Source organism: Phaseolus vulgaris, chromosome 3, assembly GCF_051622355.1.
Source record: "Phaseolus vulgaris cultivar YP4 chromosome 3, ASM5162235v1, whole genome shotgun sequence".
Lineage (NCBI taxonomy): Eukaryota > Viridiplantae > Streptophyta > Magnoliopsida > Fabales > Fabaceae > Phaseolus > Phaseolus vulgaris.
The window spans coordinates 39,230,877-39,246,116 of NC_143500.1; the positions used below are offsets into that span (position 1 = coordinate 39,230,877).

At 30.9% G+C, this 15,240-nt stretch overlaps 1 protein-coding gene across 1 annotated transcript; it reads right to left on the reverse strand.

The window, feature by feature from the left end:
- Window positions 1–454: 454 nt before the first annotated feature.
- Window positions 455–5,153, reverse strand: LOC137807484 (RNA-binding (RRM/RBD/RNP motifs) family protein). Its single transcript, XM_068608144.1, has 9 exons — window positions 4,695–5,153; window positions 4,452–4,550; window positions 3,859–4,328; window positions 3,670–3,736; window positions 3,477–3,530; window positions 2,467–2,535; window positions 2,318–2,383; window positions 2,144–2,212; window positions 455–736 (listed from the first exon to the last, which is right to left on the reverse strand). The coding sequence occupies exons 1-9, from the start codon at window positions 4,803–4,805 to the stop codon at window positions 644–646; spliced, it is 1,098 nt and encodes a 365-aa protein (XP_068464245.1). The 5' UTR covers window positions 4,806–5,153; the 3' UTR covers window positions 455–643.
- Between the last annotated feature and the right edge of the window lie 10,087 nt (window positions 5,154–15,240).

The window sequence follows — 15,240 nt, forward strand, 5'->3', positions numbered from 1 at the left end:
TTTCTACTTAACATCTAATTAAGTTTTATTCACCAGGTTAACCCATTTAAGTTTTTCAGTTAAGGCATCGTAACTAAGTTGGACATCAACCAAATTTGGTTAAAAGCTTCAAGTGGCAAACTATGTGTGCCAACTTTTGCTACGGATTTTTCAGTACCTCTTAGATCAGTCCATATTGGTGACAATGTATTTTATAGGATGTCAGTAGTTCAAACTTTAGTATATTACCAAAAACTCGTCACTCCAGTATCTGCGCCATGCAACGGAGCCAATAAACATTTTCCTAGTAGCAAGTGCAGTACACCAACTAGTCAGTTTTTCATGCCAAAACACAAGCTTTTGGATAAAAAATACCAGATCATGCAATGGAATACGAAAAGTACCACGTACGGCTAGTTTTCTCTAGTGAATTTATAACAGATGAAGTCAAAATTATGACCAAGTAACCAACAACTAAACAGTATAAGCAAAACTCTATTGATGCTATTTAGTAAAAGCTAGAGTTGTTGAATCAGAAAAGGAAAAATAGAAGAGATTCATTGATTTATCCAAGCATATTTTCATTCATATCAGACAAGGCATGATGTGCTAAACCCATTTTAAAGCATTAGTGACACAATCTGAAACTCCCAAAGATATATTACTATCTAGCATCAAGACTTCCATTTGTTAGTAGTCCATCCTTTAATCCAACGCCATCACCATCAATCTCTAACAGTACGGTATCAATTAGAGTCTGCAAGCCACCAAGAGAAAACACTTAGTCGTGCTACTATCACGATTTCATCTCATCCATTTGGGACGTGGAGATAGAGAACAAAGGAAAGAAAACAACTGGAGTAATAGGAACAACTGAACTCACTAAATCCAACTCAGAAATTTATCAGACAACTCCAAACATCACTCAATGTTCATAATTTCAAATCAATAACGATGAGCAAACATTAGAGATCTTTCGAATCTCAACAGGTCTATTTCAGACATCTTAATTTCTTAAAAAAAAATGTTTTCCACTGTATTTTATGGCATATTTTTTTTTTTCTTTTTAGACATAAATATATTTTTTTATCCCTACAAGTATTGTTAAATATGATTTTAGTAAAAAAAGCTTTTGGGTTTTGGTCCTCACAGATTTATTTATATTTTAAATATCTATCTACAATTTAGTGATCACATAACATGCATTTATACGAGCCATGTAAATGATCATCATGAGGTGGCATGTATGGACATGTAATCATTACTGAGTATTAAAAGGGACCAATTTCCAAAAATTAAAAGGATGACGATCAAAACTAACAAAAAAAATTGGAGGTCTAAATTCAAATTTAGCATATTTACATAAATAAAAACATATTTTACCCTTCACTTCGGGTTCTACTATGGAGATTAACTATCTGTGACAACTAATTTAATTGATGTTTCTTGTATATTCACGGCATATCTTATCCTTCTAATGATTTACATTTATACATCTCTTTCATTACTAAAATTTCTTATCTCAAAATAAAATCCATATCTTTGGCCCCAATGTAACAAATTACAAAAGACAGAAATTGTTTGTTAGGGACTGGGATATTATGGAGTGCCTAAGTCTCACATCGAGAAGTATGAGTGCAAAGTGCAATATTTCAGTGTTCGGTTCTTTCCCCTCAGTGGCTAGCTTTTGAGGGTGGGTCCACAAGTGCTTGGATGCTTATTAACTGGTAGCAAAACTAGTTGTTAGTGCCTCAAAAAGGGCTACCTGCTTGATGTTAGACTTGAGCACTCCCACAATACCCAAGTTCCTATCATATCATAGGCCCAAAAGATAAATACCATACGTAATTTTAAAGATAAACGGGGCAACAGAAAAAAAAAAGAGTCATAAGACTCGTCTTTTATACAAATTGTACTATATAGTGCATCTATGTTGACAGACAAAATTCAAGGTAGCATAACAATTTGAACAAACATTTTATAAAGGAAGCATTTGTCACATAATTCTACATAAAATTCATTATGCATAATGCACAAAATCATGTGATATTGAAAAAGCAGTATCCAAGATCACAATGTATAATGTAATCATTTTTTAAAAAACACAAGACATACTTTGCAGACTTGTACAGAAATCAGAATTACGTGGTGTTAAGGCACAAACCTGAAGTTCCTTTTCACTAGTTTTAAGCCTTTCTGTGCAATCTTTCACTTGCAGAAAACATTTACGCAGCTGAATATCAATTGCCCAAACCCAATGTTAGCAATAGTACATGAATTTGACAATAGTATAGGGACTGCAAATATCTAATGTATAATTATGACAACTAGATACTACCTTCATCAACTGCATCTGATGATATGAAGAGTTTTTCTTTGCATTGACCAGTGCATCCTCCAGTTTCTGCAGTAAATATCTTCCAGGTCAGAATATAATACAGATTTTTTGTTCAAAGGACAATCAAAAGAGTATAGCAAAACAGATACCTTAGATTGCTTTTGCAATTCCTTAACCTGGACCTTTTTCTCTTCCAATCCCTCTTCCATTTGAGAAACCTGAAAAACCAAGAAATTCCACTTCCCACATCATCAACACACATCAGAAATAAAACTAACACAGGGCGCTGGAGGACTTATTATTCGGAATTGGAAGATTTCTCAACTAAGTGATATGCCAACTCAGTATTTAGAAAACATTGGATTCAGGGAATTCTTCGTATGCATTTGTATGCACTGTGATGAATTCAAGTGTGGAGATAAGTGAAGTGAGCAATATATATAGAGTAAGACCCATAAACCTAATTGGCTTCAAATTCTGGGTTAGAGATGATGTTAGGTGTATAAACCTAACTCTTATACCATATTAGGAAGTAAATTTTAAATCTAATTCATCCTCACAAAACAAGCTTGTAAAGTGAGGATTACCCCACTTGTATAACTGTAAATTGGTCTAATCCCTAGTCGATGTAAGATCTCCAACAAAGTGTCTTATATATGGGTCCACTCATGACTCGTGACTCATCGGATGAGCAATATATAAAGAGAAAAACCATTGGATCCATTTGTGGAAAGTGTCGAGTCACAGAGGTTCGTGGGTAGAACATTTTCGAGGTGGAGGGGGGTTTGCAATGTGTAGAGGACTCAGACTTTAGGAGAAAATTGTGAGGAATTCAACTATAGAATCAGGAGTCCCTCGTCAAGTGGGAATGAGTAGGTGAACAATATAAGGAGAAAAATCCACAAATCTATCTTTAAAATTTTAGGTTGGAAATGGTGCCAGATCTCTAATATATGGGTTGACTCGGGATTCATCGAATCCACATCTCCTAGGTCAGGTACATGGTCTCCCGGTATGTCTACTCGAGGAACCAAAAAATGCAATTGTTGAGTCAGAAGAAAATATTTGTCACTATCAAAAAGCTACTTGCTAGCATGGGCTTGACCATTTAACAAATTTTAATCATTCATTCATGTTTGCTCTAAAAGAGATTACAAACCTCTTTTTTTAGTTGATCAAGCTGCTTAGTTGAGCTCTCTAATTGTGCTTCTACCTGAAATCCACACAAAAAATTTAAACCAAAAAAAAAAAAAATGTATCACATTCAGCTTCAATTTATTTTATGCCAATATGCTACCTGGACAAGAAATTCAGAATTCATCATTTCAGAAATTTGAAGGCATTCGCATTACCTGATCATCATGAGCACCAGTTGATTCCGATGAAAGATCCATGCTATGTTGATTAGTAACATTCAAGCTGCAGAAAAAACACTAATAAGACCAGTAGATGATGCATGCAACATATGTAAATCGAAGAAGAATGGTTGGAAATAAACATATGTCAAGGAGTATGTCAAGGAAAATGGATGGAAATCTTACTCATTGTTTCTCCTTGACTGATCTTTTCTATCTTCATCAAAACTTCTATCAAGGTCACTTGTCCCATCCGTTTTCCTGTCTGCAATAAAATCCAAGTTGTGGTCTCTATCCACATCTCCATCATCCCCCCTATGTTCTTCTTCATCTTCAGCTCTATCATCCTCTCTACTCCAGTCATTGTCTAACATAGGATCTCTATCTTGATCATAATCATGCATATGCTCAAATCTTCTATCCCTGTCCTGGTCTCGGTCTCGAGACCTATCACGGTCTCGATTCCAATCATTGCTCCGATTCCTGTATCCATCCCTACCACTATTATCATGATCATAATCTCGGTCTCGGTCTCTCCCACGATCCCAGTCTCCATTCCTCTCATCATTATGATAATAATACCGTTCTCTGCCAAAGTTTGGCCTGCCCCCACGAGACCTCACCCCATTAACTTTAACCACACGACCGTCAATGGTCTGATTCAGAACAACAGAGCGTCAGACGCCTAAAACTCAAGCTAACCACAACAATGACATTTCATAACCAAATATTGACTACCCTAAAACAAGTAAAAGAGGATAAATAATTAAATTACATACTCTGCCATTCATGTCGTTGATGGCGTCGATTGCTGACCTAGGATTTGTGAAAGTAACAAAACAATAGCACTTCCCCCTACTGCGTTGGTCGTTGATAATCTGAAAAAAAAAAAAAAAACTTTGGCGATTGAAACGAAACCCCAATGGGTGGAATTGATTATTTGTGAAAGGAATTACATAAATAAGGTGGCGATAAACAAAGTTGGTTAAAACCCTAAAAGAGACAGAGTTAGAAAAGTGGACCTTCACATCGAGAATGGCACCATACAAATTGAAGACAGTGCGAATGGTTTCCTCGGTGATGTCGTAAGGGAGACCCCCAACATATATAGAGCTATCGTCGTCTATCGTCATTTTTCCTTTTCTGCGGTCTATCGATCTTAGCTGACCTTACATTATATATTGTCTTTGCATGCTATGAATGCTGTTCTTGCTTTGCGTCAACCTTCAAACTTCACTTCTTCTTCCTTCCTCACTGCCACTATCCCCTAATCCTTATTCAGTCAACCCCAACTTTCTACTTCACTCAAATTCTAATTAATGTCTTTAAGAGTGTGTTTCAACGAGTGAATTGTAAGGAGAGGACAAAGATACGTGTGTGAACGGTAATAGCTTGGAAAAGAGGTTCTTTGAGTATTGAAAAAGAGGTTCTTTGAATTCTTGAATTAATCAGCAAAACTAAGAAGTGAAGGGGAAGTTCTTGAGAAATGTTGTGAGTATGATTCTTAAAAAATATTAATCCTTGAAATTGTAAAATTAGAAGTTTTGTATTTATGATTAAAATTAATTCAAAATAAAATATAATTAATTATTTGTATATGTTAGAACATTATTTTTAGAATTGAAACTTAGTAGAAAGAAATATAAATTATTTTATATTGTAAATATATGTAAAATTATTAAAAATAAATTTAACAAAATTAAATCAAATTTAAAGTTAATAAATATTAAACATGAATAATAATAAGTTATTTATATTTTCTATTTACCTTTGGATTAAAACCGTAATTACGAATTATTTAATATTCGGTTAATACATATAAAAATGTCTAAAAGAATTCATAAAATATGAATAAAATTTAACTTAATTATTATTGTTAATATTATTACTATTTTTAATTTTAATATTATTACTTTTATAATTTAATTATTGTTTTAAAAAATTTATAATAATATTTATTTATTTTGATTATTTTTTATTATTACTTATTTATGATTTTATATAATAAAATTCTTTATTATTATTACTTTATAAAAAAATTATTATTATTTTAAAATTTTATTACCATTATTATTCTTTATGATTTTATAATATTATTATTATTATATAAATTTATATATTATTATTATATTATATAATTATATTCGTTATGTTATATTCAGTGATTATCCTTTATATAACCATGAATGAAACCATGTGAAAGCTAATAATGAATAATGTATTTATGGAAAATACTATAGTATAGCAACACAAGAACTAGGCATAATGCAATAATAAGAAAATGAGGATTAAATTTGTAAAAGTTTGTATACATTTGATTTTTTTTCTTATATATAAAAAATTACTAGAGTGAATTATTTCGCAAATAAATTTTTTATGTTCAAATTAAGAATGTGTTTTTTTTTTTCAAATAAGTTTATAAGAAAAAGAGATGACGAATTTTGTTTAATAGACACATTATAAATGTCTATGAATCATATTTTAAAGTCATGGAGAATACATGATAAATGATGAAAAAAAAGTCGTTGTTTCGAAAAGTGACTCCCAAAGAAAGATGGTTAGGGTTGGGAGAGAGGGGGAATGGTTTAGGATTGAGGGTAATGACGAGATTTTGATGTGGAGACATGTGTGCATAACAATACCATTGACACTTACCACATCATTAGTCGTTAATGTCGTTGGTGAAAATTTAACAAAAGGGACAAATTGCATATTTTAAAAAAAAATTGAGGACTAAATTGATTTTTATTTAAAACCATTGTAGTAAATTGTTGACCCTAAATGTAGAGAGTAAAAAGGTAATTAAACCAAAATATTATTAGCATGAAGTAACCAGCAAGCTTTAACTCTAAAAATTAGGTTAAATAGAGCACCAAACTTTTTTACACAAACCGTGATCGTCTTAGCGCATACCAGTCAGATAACAAGAAAGACACAACATATCTATACTGACTCACCTTGAATTTTTTGCTACATGTAAAACTCTTAAAGGATTCTATTATACTACAAGAAGACATTGATTACTACTAAGTACATATATCACTCTTGATAAATACAAGTGCATAAGTCATTATTGTTTATCTCTTTTTAATCTCCCCATGAGACTAAAAATTTCAAACTCAAAGTAATGATATTTCTAGAGTAGTTTTTATTTTGTGTAATTTTTTCTATTAGACTTTACCAAAAAGAAAAGTGAAAATTGATCATATGAGTCTTCAATATATATCAAGTCAAAGGTTAACCACAATTTTACAACATACATGGATAGTTAAGTTAATGGAATTGTCTACAAATATGGTTGTTGATGCTTGTCTATGCATGATATAAGTGGAAAACAATGTTATTAATACCTAGGTCCACCGAACACAGTGAAAATGGAAGCGGACTCACTATTTTGGCTTGTTGACCTAATTAAGTCTGTCCCGCACAATAGTTAAAAGGATGTTTATTCTTGCACCTCTCAAATTTCTTCATACACCCCATCAATTTTAGAAATCAAATATCGAAAGTCAAAATAGTTGTTCTAAATTTTGGAAGGTAAAATTGTTGTTCCGAAAATGTTAGTTTAGATTTTTTTTTCTCTTCTAAATTTTCATTTCCATAATTGACATTTATATTAAATTTTGAAATTAATGAGATGAAAGAAAAAAATTTGATAGAATGTAGGAAGAAGTATCATAATAAAAAATACAAAATTATCTCCTTTAACTTTTGTTTTTTTTTATATATATTACGTATTATAAGTAAATTAATATTTTTTTAATTCAAGACATGTCAATAAATTGAGCCCGGTGAGGGGCAATCCGCCCCCACATTTTATGGGCTTGTCTCTTACAAGACGGTGGGTTGTCTTAATTTTTTTTGCAGGATGTTCGGAAGGAAGTTGTTTTGGAAATCTGAGCTGTGTAGTTGGCTCAATGTGAGTTGATAAGGAACATAATTAAGTAGGTTTGGTTGATTTGAATTGTATTTAAAGTGTGTTTTCGGGGGGTTCTTTCCTGATTGATTGATAACGTGTGATGTTTGTAAGTGGATTTGTTTTTTAGATACAGTGTTGCTTGTTTTAGTTATGTGGATGGACTTTATGGACCATAGTAAATTGAAGGGATAATTTAGGTGAGTTTGAAATTTATTTTTTTTAGGTTAATGTATAGGGATTGTGATATGCGTGAAATATCTAATATCATATTAATTTTTTTTATTGATAAAAATAACTTTTTAAAATTCAATTTTACAATGAGAATAATGTTTTTATAGAATAATGTTTTTATACAAGTACAATATGAATTATATATTGTTACTGCTAGAGAGATGATACCTAGAGAACTATTGAAAATTTCGTCTTCTTCCTTTCTTCAGACAGGTTGCTAAAGCTTCACTGTGATCCTTCTAGTCTTCACGCTATTCTTTCGGCTCTGAGTCTCGGATGAATGCCAAATGGGAAGGTACCTGCAGAAGGCACTCCGACGCTCAAGTCAGTAAAGAGTGTATTCGACACTCGGGCGTATACAGTGATAATGACGTACCTTTCTTTTTGGAATGTGTCCTATTTATATTATTTTAATGAACTTACCTTATTGGACTCGATTAGTGGAATGAATCACACTCATGGTTGTATTACCTAATTCTTAATGGTAGTTTAGCTTCACTGACCTTGGTTTGAGTGTTATCAACGACCTGACCGTCCGTGGGGTCTCGGTCACCTCAGTCGGTCCATACCAGTAGATATATAAATGATTTTATCTATTAAATTCATCCGATAAACCAAATTTAAACTTTGTGAGCTTATTTCTATGATATTTTAATAAGTTGTTGAAACTTATTTTGTAAGCATAGGAAGAAGGAGAGAACATTTAATTTGATACGCAGTATTAAAAGGGTTGAATGATAGATCGGTTGTAGAATGTAAAAATCAAGAATTTGGCCTGTCCCACGGCTACTATTGCTTTTTTGTTGCATTCTACACTTTTCTTAAAGTGAGAAATGATGAGCATAAAGAAAGGCCAACAAGTTGAGACAATCAATGCAAAGCAAAGGAAGAGTTTCTTTAACTTCATATGTAATAAGCACAACATGTATACCAGAATGATTGCTAACATCATATGGATAACCACCAACCTCATACTACCACTATGCATGTTGCCTTCTTCCTTTGCTTCGTCTAAATCATTACCTATAAATTAATCAGGACAAAAAGCTTAAAAGATCAATGCCTTTAGCATTTGTCCTTTGTATACGTAAGTACACCTTTCGTTGCCCTCTTCCCACTGTAATGACATGATGCTGGTAGGGCTCTGCTCCTAAAACCTGTGCTTCCTCGCTATTAGAGGAGAATAAACTAACATTTATTATATTCCATTAACATTACAACTTTTAATCCCATTTAACAGTTGTAAGTAGGTAAACACCAGAATCAAAATTTTGTAGGCTCTACCAAAGACACAACTTGTGCTTTATTTTTATGCTCTTTAAGTACCATCTTAAGAGTTCATATAATTAAAATAGATCAACATTCAAGATATGTACATTCTGATTAAGAAATAGTGCAGTATATAATAAGATTTTATATGTCATTGTACCAAAGTTTTCTTAAATATTACATTCTTCCTTTCCTTATGTCTCTCTTTCTGAATAGGTGTCTATACCTGTGACATCCTTTAACCGTACGTTGTCACTTTTAAAGTATAAATTTAAGTTCCTCTGTGTTCGCAGTTTCTTATTTTGTATTTATAATTGCACTTTTGTTGATTTTTTTTTTCTCAACAAAGACTCTTTTTCCCAGAAAAATAGGGTTCTGCATTTTACAGGTTGAAATATGTATTTTTGAAGTATGGATTGCATGTATTGAAGTGTTTCGAAATATTCCCTACAGCTGGTTGAATGTCAGTGTTGGTGCCATCATTTTTCTGTATAATGTAACTGTGTAGAAGCTGGTTTCTTTGATTAATTAGTTTAATTCAGGTTTCTAATTAGTGGGTGGGCAACAGAAGGCAATCATAACATAAGCAGATTAATTCTAATACGAATCACCATCGATGAAGAAATAATAATGATAATAAAATAATAGAGAGGTACCCCACTATCTTGGATGTATAATAGGGCGAAAAGAATGTCGGGAAAAGGAAAATGGTCGAAGGTTAAAAACCTAGTCTGAAGATTTGTCTGAAAAGTAGTTGATAACGTAAATGGTGCTTTGCCATTACAGAAGATGAAGTAGTGAAGAATGAGGAACCCTAATTGACTGAAGTGGTGGTTTGAAGGAAAGAGCATCTAATGACTGTTATGGAGAGACTGATGGATCCCCCATAATCATTCTCACCTTTATGGACATGCATGTTCCTTTTGATTGCAACGTTTTGTCAATCATTCTCACGTTTTGGTGGGTCAAGCTGCGTGCAATATTCCACAACCTTTTAAAAGAAACACAATCATTTCTCCCTTTGACTTCATAAAGTACCTTCTTTATTCCTGAATAATTTCTCTCATTTTTCATTTCTATATATTCATTTTTTATATTATAATTCAAATTCTCATTTTAAATAAATTAATTTAAGAATTTTTTTCCTTTTTTTTGTCGAACTATGTAAATTTTTATACCAAAAATATTTTTTTAAATATTATTATGTAAAATTAACCTAATTAATGTATTGCATTAAATAAAATATATCTTTCTTTCTATCTGGGTCAATTATCTTAATCATTCATAATGATTTTTTTTAATTTTTTAATAGCAAACAATAAATAAATATAAATATAAAAGGAACACAAAAGGGTATTTTAACCCTTATACATGAAAAAGAATCTGAACAACTTTTTTAAGTACCCTACGGTAAATAAAACACTATCTAATGAAGCTCTTTAGGATAAAAAAGATGATTGCGAGGAGTCAATCACATTCTCAAGCACTTTCTTAATTTTGTAAGACAAAATCTTAGAAATAATCTTGTAGATGCTTCCAACCGAAGAAATGGGCTTATACTACTCATCTAGAGATTGAGGGTTGGAAGATTAGGAATGAGAGAGATGAAAGAAGAATTACAACCTTTTGGAAAACAACCGTGAGCATGGAAACCCTGAATTGCCTTGACAAAATCCTTTTTAATGATATGCCAAAAATGCTTGATGAAATTGAAACTTACCCCATCTAGTCCAGTGCTTTTGTCACTCTCACACTCCCATACAACTTCCTTGATTTCTAGTTCCTCAAAAGGTGCAATAAACATGCAATTCTTATCTTTTGTTATCTTCTAAAATGGTACATTATCCAAACTGACCCCAAAATCATCGAGTTGACATCCTATTAGAACAGAACTTTAGAAATTCATTTTTTACTGTGCTTGGTTCTTCAATCCACTTATCCTGGCAGAGCACCCCATGAATTTCACTTTTCCTTCTTCTCCATCTTATCATAGCATGGAAGAATTTAGAATTAGAATCCCCGTGCTTAAATTACTGAGACCTGGATTTTTGTTGGAGAAGGGATTCATTTCACATATTGATTACTTGTAACTGACTCAAGATTTCCAAGCGAGCCTCATTCTCAAAGTCAGGGAACAAGTTGTTGTCATCCTTCTGATCTAACATTGTAGTTTATTCAAGAGCTATTTTCTTACCATCTCGATATAACTAAACACCTCTTTATTCCACTCCCTTAGGTCACCTTTAAGCATTTTGAACTTATCTCTTATACCCAGAACCTGATTACCTTTCACCACATACTTTTCCCATTTTTCTTTCACGAAGCCACTGAACCTTTTGTCCTCCTGCCATATGTCTAAAAACCTGAAGGGTTTAGGACCCCAGTCCACCACGTGAGATTTCATAATTAAGGCGCAATGGTCCGATACCTGCCAACCTATAACATATTTTTTTACTTCCTACCCAAGTTTGTAACCATTCATTTGAAACTAAGAATCTGTCAATCTTGCTTTTTGCCTTGCTATTTGGTCTGTACCAAGTGAACTTTCTCCCTACTCAAGGAATATCTAATAGCTCATCTCCTAAATGAAACTGTTGAAACCATATATCTCCTTACTATCACATCTTCCATAACAAACTCCCCTAAGTTGTTCCTTTTTCCTGATAGCATTAAAGTCACTCAGAATACACCAAGATTTGCGAGTCTCGTTCCCTCTTAACTTAGATAACTCTTCCCATAAACTGATTTTATCCTTGATATATTACATGACAAATACATATTAACAATGACAATAGAGATATTTTTATCCAAAAAATTCCAGAGACTATCACAAAGTGTTTGCTAGAGATGTGCCTAGAGCATTCAAAGAAATTGTTATGCTAGAGAGTAAGAATCCCTCTGAAACCATTCGATACTTCATTATGGACAAAGTTGATGTCATTATCCCTCACAGCTGATATTAGATAACTTAGTTTCTTGAATACAAAGCATGTCGATCCCTTCTCTTTTAATAATCTCCTTTAAATACCTCCACTTTAGGGTTCCTCAATTCTCTAGAATTCATTGATGCAATGACCATAAGTCACAGAAGCCCCCCCTAAATATGTATTTGAATTTAGTTTAAAATTTTTTTAGATAATAATAAAAGATTAAAGTATGTAATTTAAAATATCAATTTAAACCTATTTTTCACTCTAGTTTTCACTGATTCCACACTGATTTTATTAGTTTTTTTATTGATTTCCGCTGTTTTAAAAATTGAAATATTTTAATTTTTTGAAGTTAACATAATGGTTACCCATAGACCAGTCAAATCAGTCCATCCACCTTCTGAAAAATATTTATTTATTTTTAATATAAAATTATGATATATATTATTATATTATTAAAGTTGATAGTTACGTGTGAGTATTTTTTTGGGAGTGTCAAATTAATCTTTTTAAAATATGTACAACAAAAATTGGATAATGCGATAATTTACTACGAGGTTTTCTCAATACAATAATAGTCGGCATTTATTTATAAATTTTAATGCTAGAATGAATAAAAGTCAAAATAAAAGGTGAGAGATATAATTTCTGTTCACAAAAATAAATAGTACTGATATAATTTACTTTTAACTGTGTAGATGGTGAGTTCACCAATGGATCACTGTCTCATGTGGTCTACTTTTGATTATTTTCTACAAAAAGATATTATACGTTGCACGTCTTTTTATACATTACCAACCATTTTTTAAAATAAAGTTATTTATAGTATTTACATAAAAGATGAAAAAATAATTTACTTCATATAAAATTTAAAATAAATCATGAAAAAAAGTTATTGGATAAAAAATAAACTTATAGAAATTTAGGAAGATTTGTATTACTTAAAAGTTAATTTTTTTTATATTTTTACTTAAAAAATGAAGAATTTGAATTTATTTAAATTTTCAAAATCATGTTTTACCTATTTTTATTATTTACTTGATTTTTGATGAAACATTTGTAACTATCGAAAAATTAGTCTTTATAATAAAAGTGGTGTAATTAAAATAATATCTAAATATTTTATTATTAAAATAAAAAGAACATATAAATAGAAAATTTAGTTATTTAGATTTCATATTAAAATAATTATTATCTTCTTAAAAGTTTTTTTTTCTTTTCTCTCTCTTCTCTCTGACCTTCTCGATCATTAGTTTGACAATCGAAGTCTGTCATCAAACTCCTAGTAGTGAATATTACAAGACTACTCTATCAGAATCTTTGATAAAGTAAGTTCATTTTTTTCTCTTCTCTTTAAGTCAAATTTTGAATTTAGGTTGTCTCTGTCTTTGTTTTGCATGTGACTCTTTTAGCTTTAGGGTAAATCTCTCTTAGCTCACGGTTCTAGTGATATAATTAGATTTTTTTATTAGGACTCTGTGGTGCAAGTTAAATTACCTTTAAGTTTTTTGTAGATTTGGAGTTCTTAGTGAGTATCTGATCAATTTCAGGTAAGGGAAACTAGTCTTAATTTCCAATAGAATCCTAGGCTAGAAGATCTGGATGTGGGGGTGACGTGGTCACCGGTTTCAAACTTTCTTGCAGTTTTAAGTATATTAAAAGTTGATTGAGATTTCAATGTGAAATTTTATATATGATAGATGTTATAAAATTATATTGTTTTTTATTTGAATAAGTAAATGAATGTATTTAAATAGTTTGATGAATCACTTAAATGATAATGTTGTTGAGTATTGGTTGTTTGATGTTGATTTAAAGTGATTATTCAACTATAATAGGGACTTTGTGACTTTGGTTTAGTATATTTGATAAAATAACAGATTTTTTTTATCTTTGCTTTTAAAATGTAGGTTTATTTCTATTTTATAGTTTTACTTATAAATTATGTAAAATTTTGTTTCACACATATTTAATTGAAAAATCCTTTAATTAGATATCTATGTGATTATTGGATGAATTTGTGTGTGGTTTGAAATTCTAAGCTTTGGTATGATTTAATTGTGTGATTTTGGATATTGTGAGATGTGGAATATGAATCTTAATCAAGACATAGTATTTTTAGAAAAGAAAATATCGTGTTAAGATTGTTTAGGATGTGCATTAATTAGGGATTTGTCTAGAAGGAGATATCCTGACTCTCCTTAGATAATAGAATCATATAATGAAGTTATTCAGGTGGTGAGAGTCGAATGAGGTTCATATGAATGAGTAAGTTGTTTAAAAGATAACTAACTTAACCTGTTATATGACTTAATCCTGTCATACTAGGAGAGAGATGATATTGAGATTATTTATGCGTATAGCTGTGTGGATTTCACAGTGACATAATATGACAAATGCATATCTCTGAATCTAAGTTAATGCACGAGTCAAGTGTTTATGTGTTGTGAGTCAGTAGAAGTCTGACCTGAGGAAGATGAATTATGATTTAGGATATAAAGGTTTATTGACCATGGGGTTATTTTTTTTGGTTTTTACCAAAATGGTGTCCGTTTAAAAAAAATTATAAATTTAGGCAAGTCGTGCCTAATTGGGACGACTTCATATGCAGAAGTCGTACCAATTAGGCACGACTTCTGCCATGTCATACTAAAGTCGTGCCAACTTTGCACGACTTCTGCCCCGTCATACTGAAGTCGTACCAACTTGGCACGACTTCTGCCCTATCATACAGAAGTCGTGCCAACGTCAATAAAAATATTTTATTGATTCTTAAAACATTAACCATATATAAAATTATATATAATAATGATTGATAAAAATTAAGTAATACGAAAAAATATTTTTACAGATTCTTAAAACATTAAATATTAAATAAAATTAGACACTTTTTTTATTATCATATATAAAATTATATATAGTAATGATTGATAGAAATTAAGTAATAAGAAAAATACTTTTATAGATTCTTAAAATATTAAATATTAAATAAAATTAGACACAATTTTTTTATTATCATATATAAAATTATATATAATAATGATTGATAGAAATTAAGTAATACGAAAAAATATTTTTATAGATTCTTAAAATATTAAATATTAAATAAAATTAGACACTTTTTTTATTACCATATATAAAATTATATATAATAATGATTGATAAAAATTAAGTAATATGAAAAAATATTTTTACAGATTCTTAAAACATTAAATATTA

What these genes read in the sequence shown, in the direction of transcription:
- LOC137807484 (XM_068608144.1), bottom strand. Translation starts at nt 4,805, where the DNA reads ATGACGATAGACGACGATAGCTCTATATATGTTGGGGGTCTCCCTTAC. An exon ending in AATTGCAAAAGCAATCTAAG is followed by an intron (nt 2,384 to 2,466) that starts GTATCTGTTTTG and finishes TATTTACTGCAG; the next exon opens with AAACTGGAGGATGCACTGGT. An exon ending in CTAGTGAAAAGGAACTTCAG is followed by an intron (nt 737 to 2,143) that starts GTTTGTGCCTTA and finishes GGTGGCTTGCAG; the next exon opens with ACTCTAATTGATACCGTACT.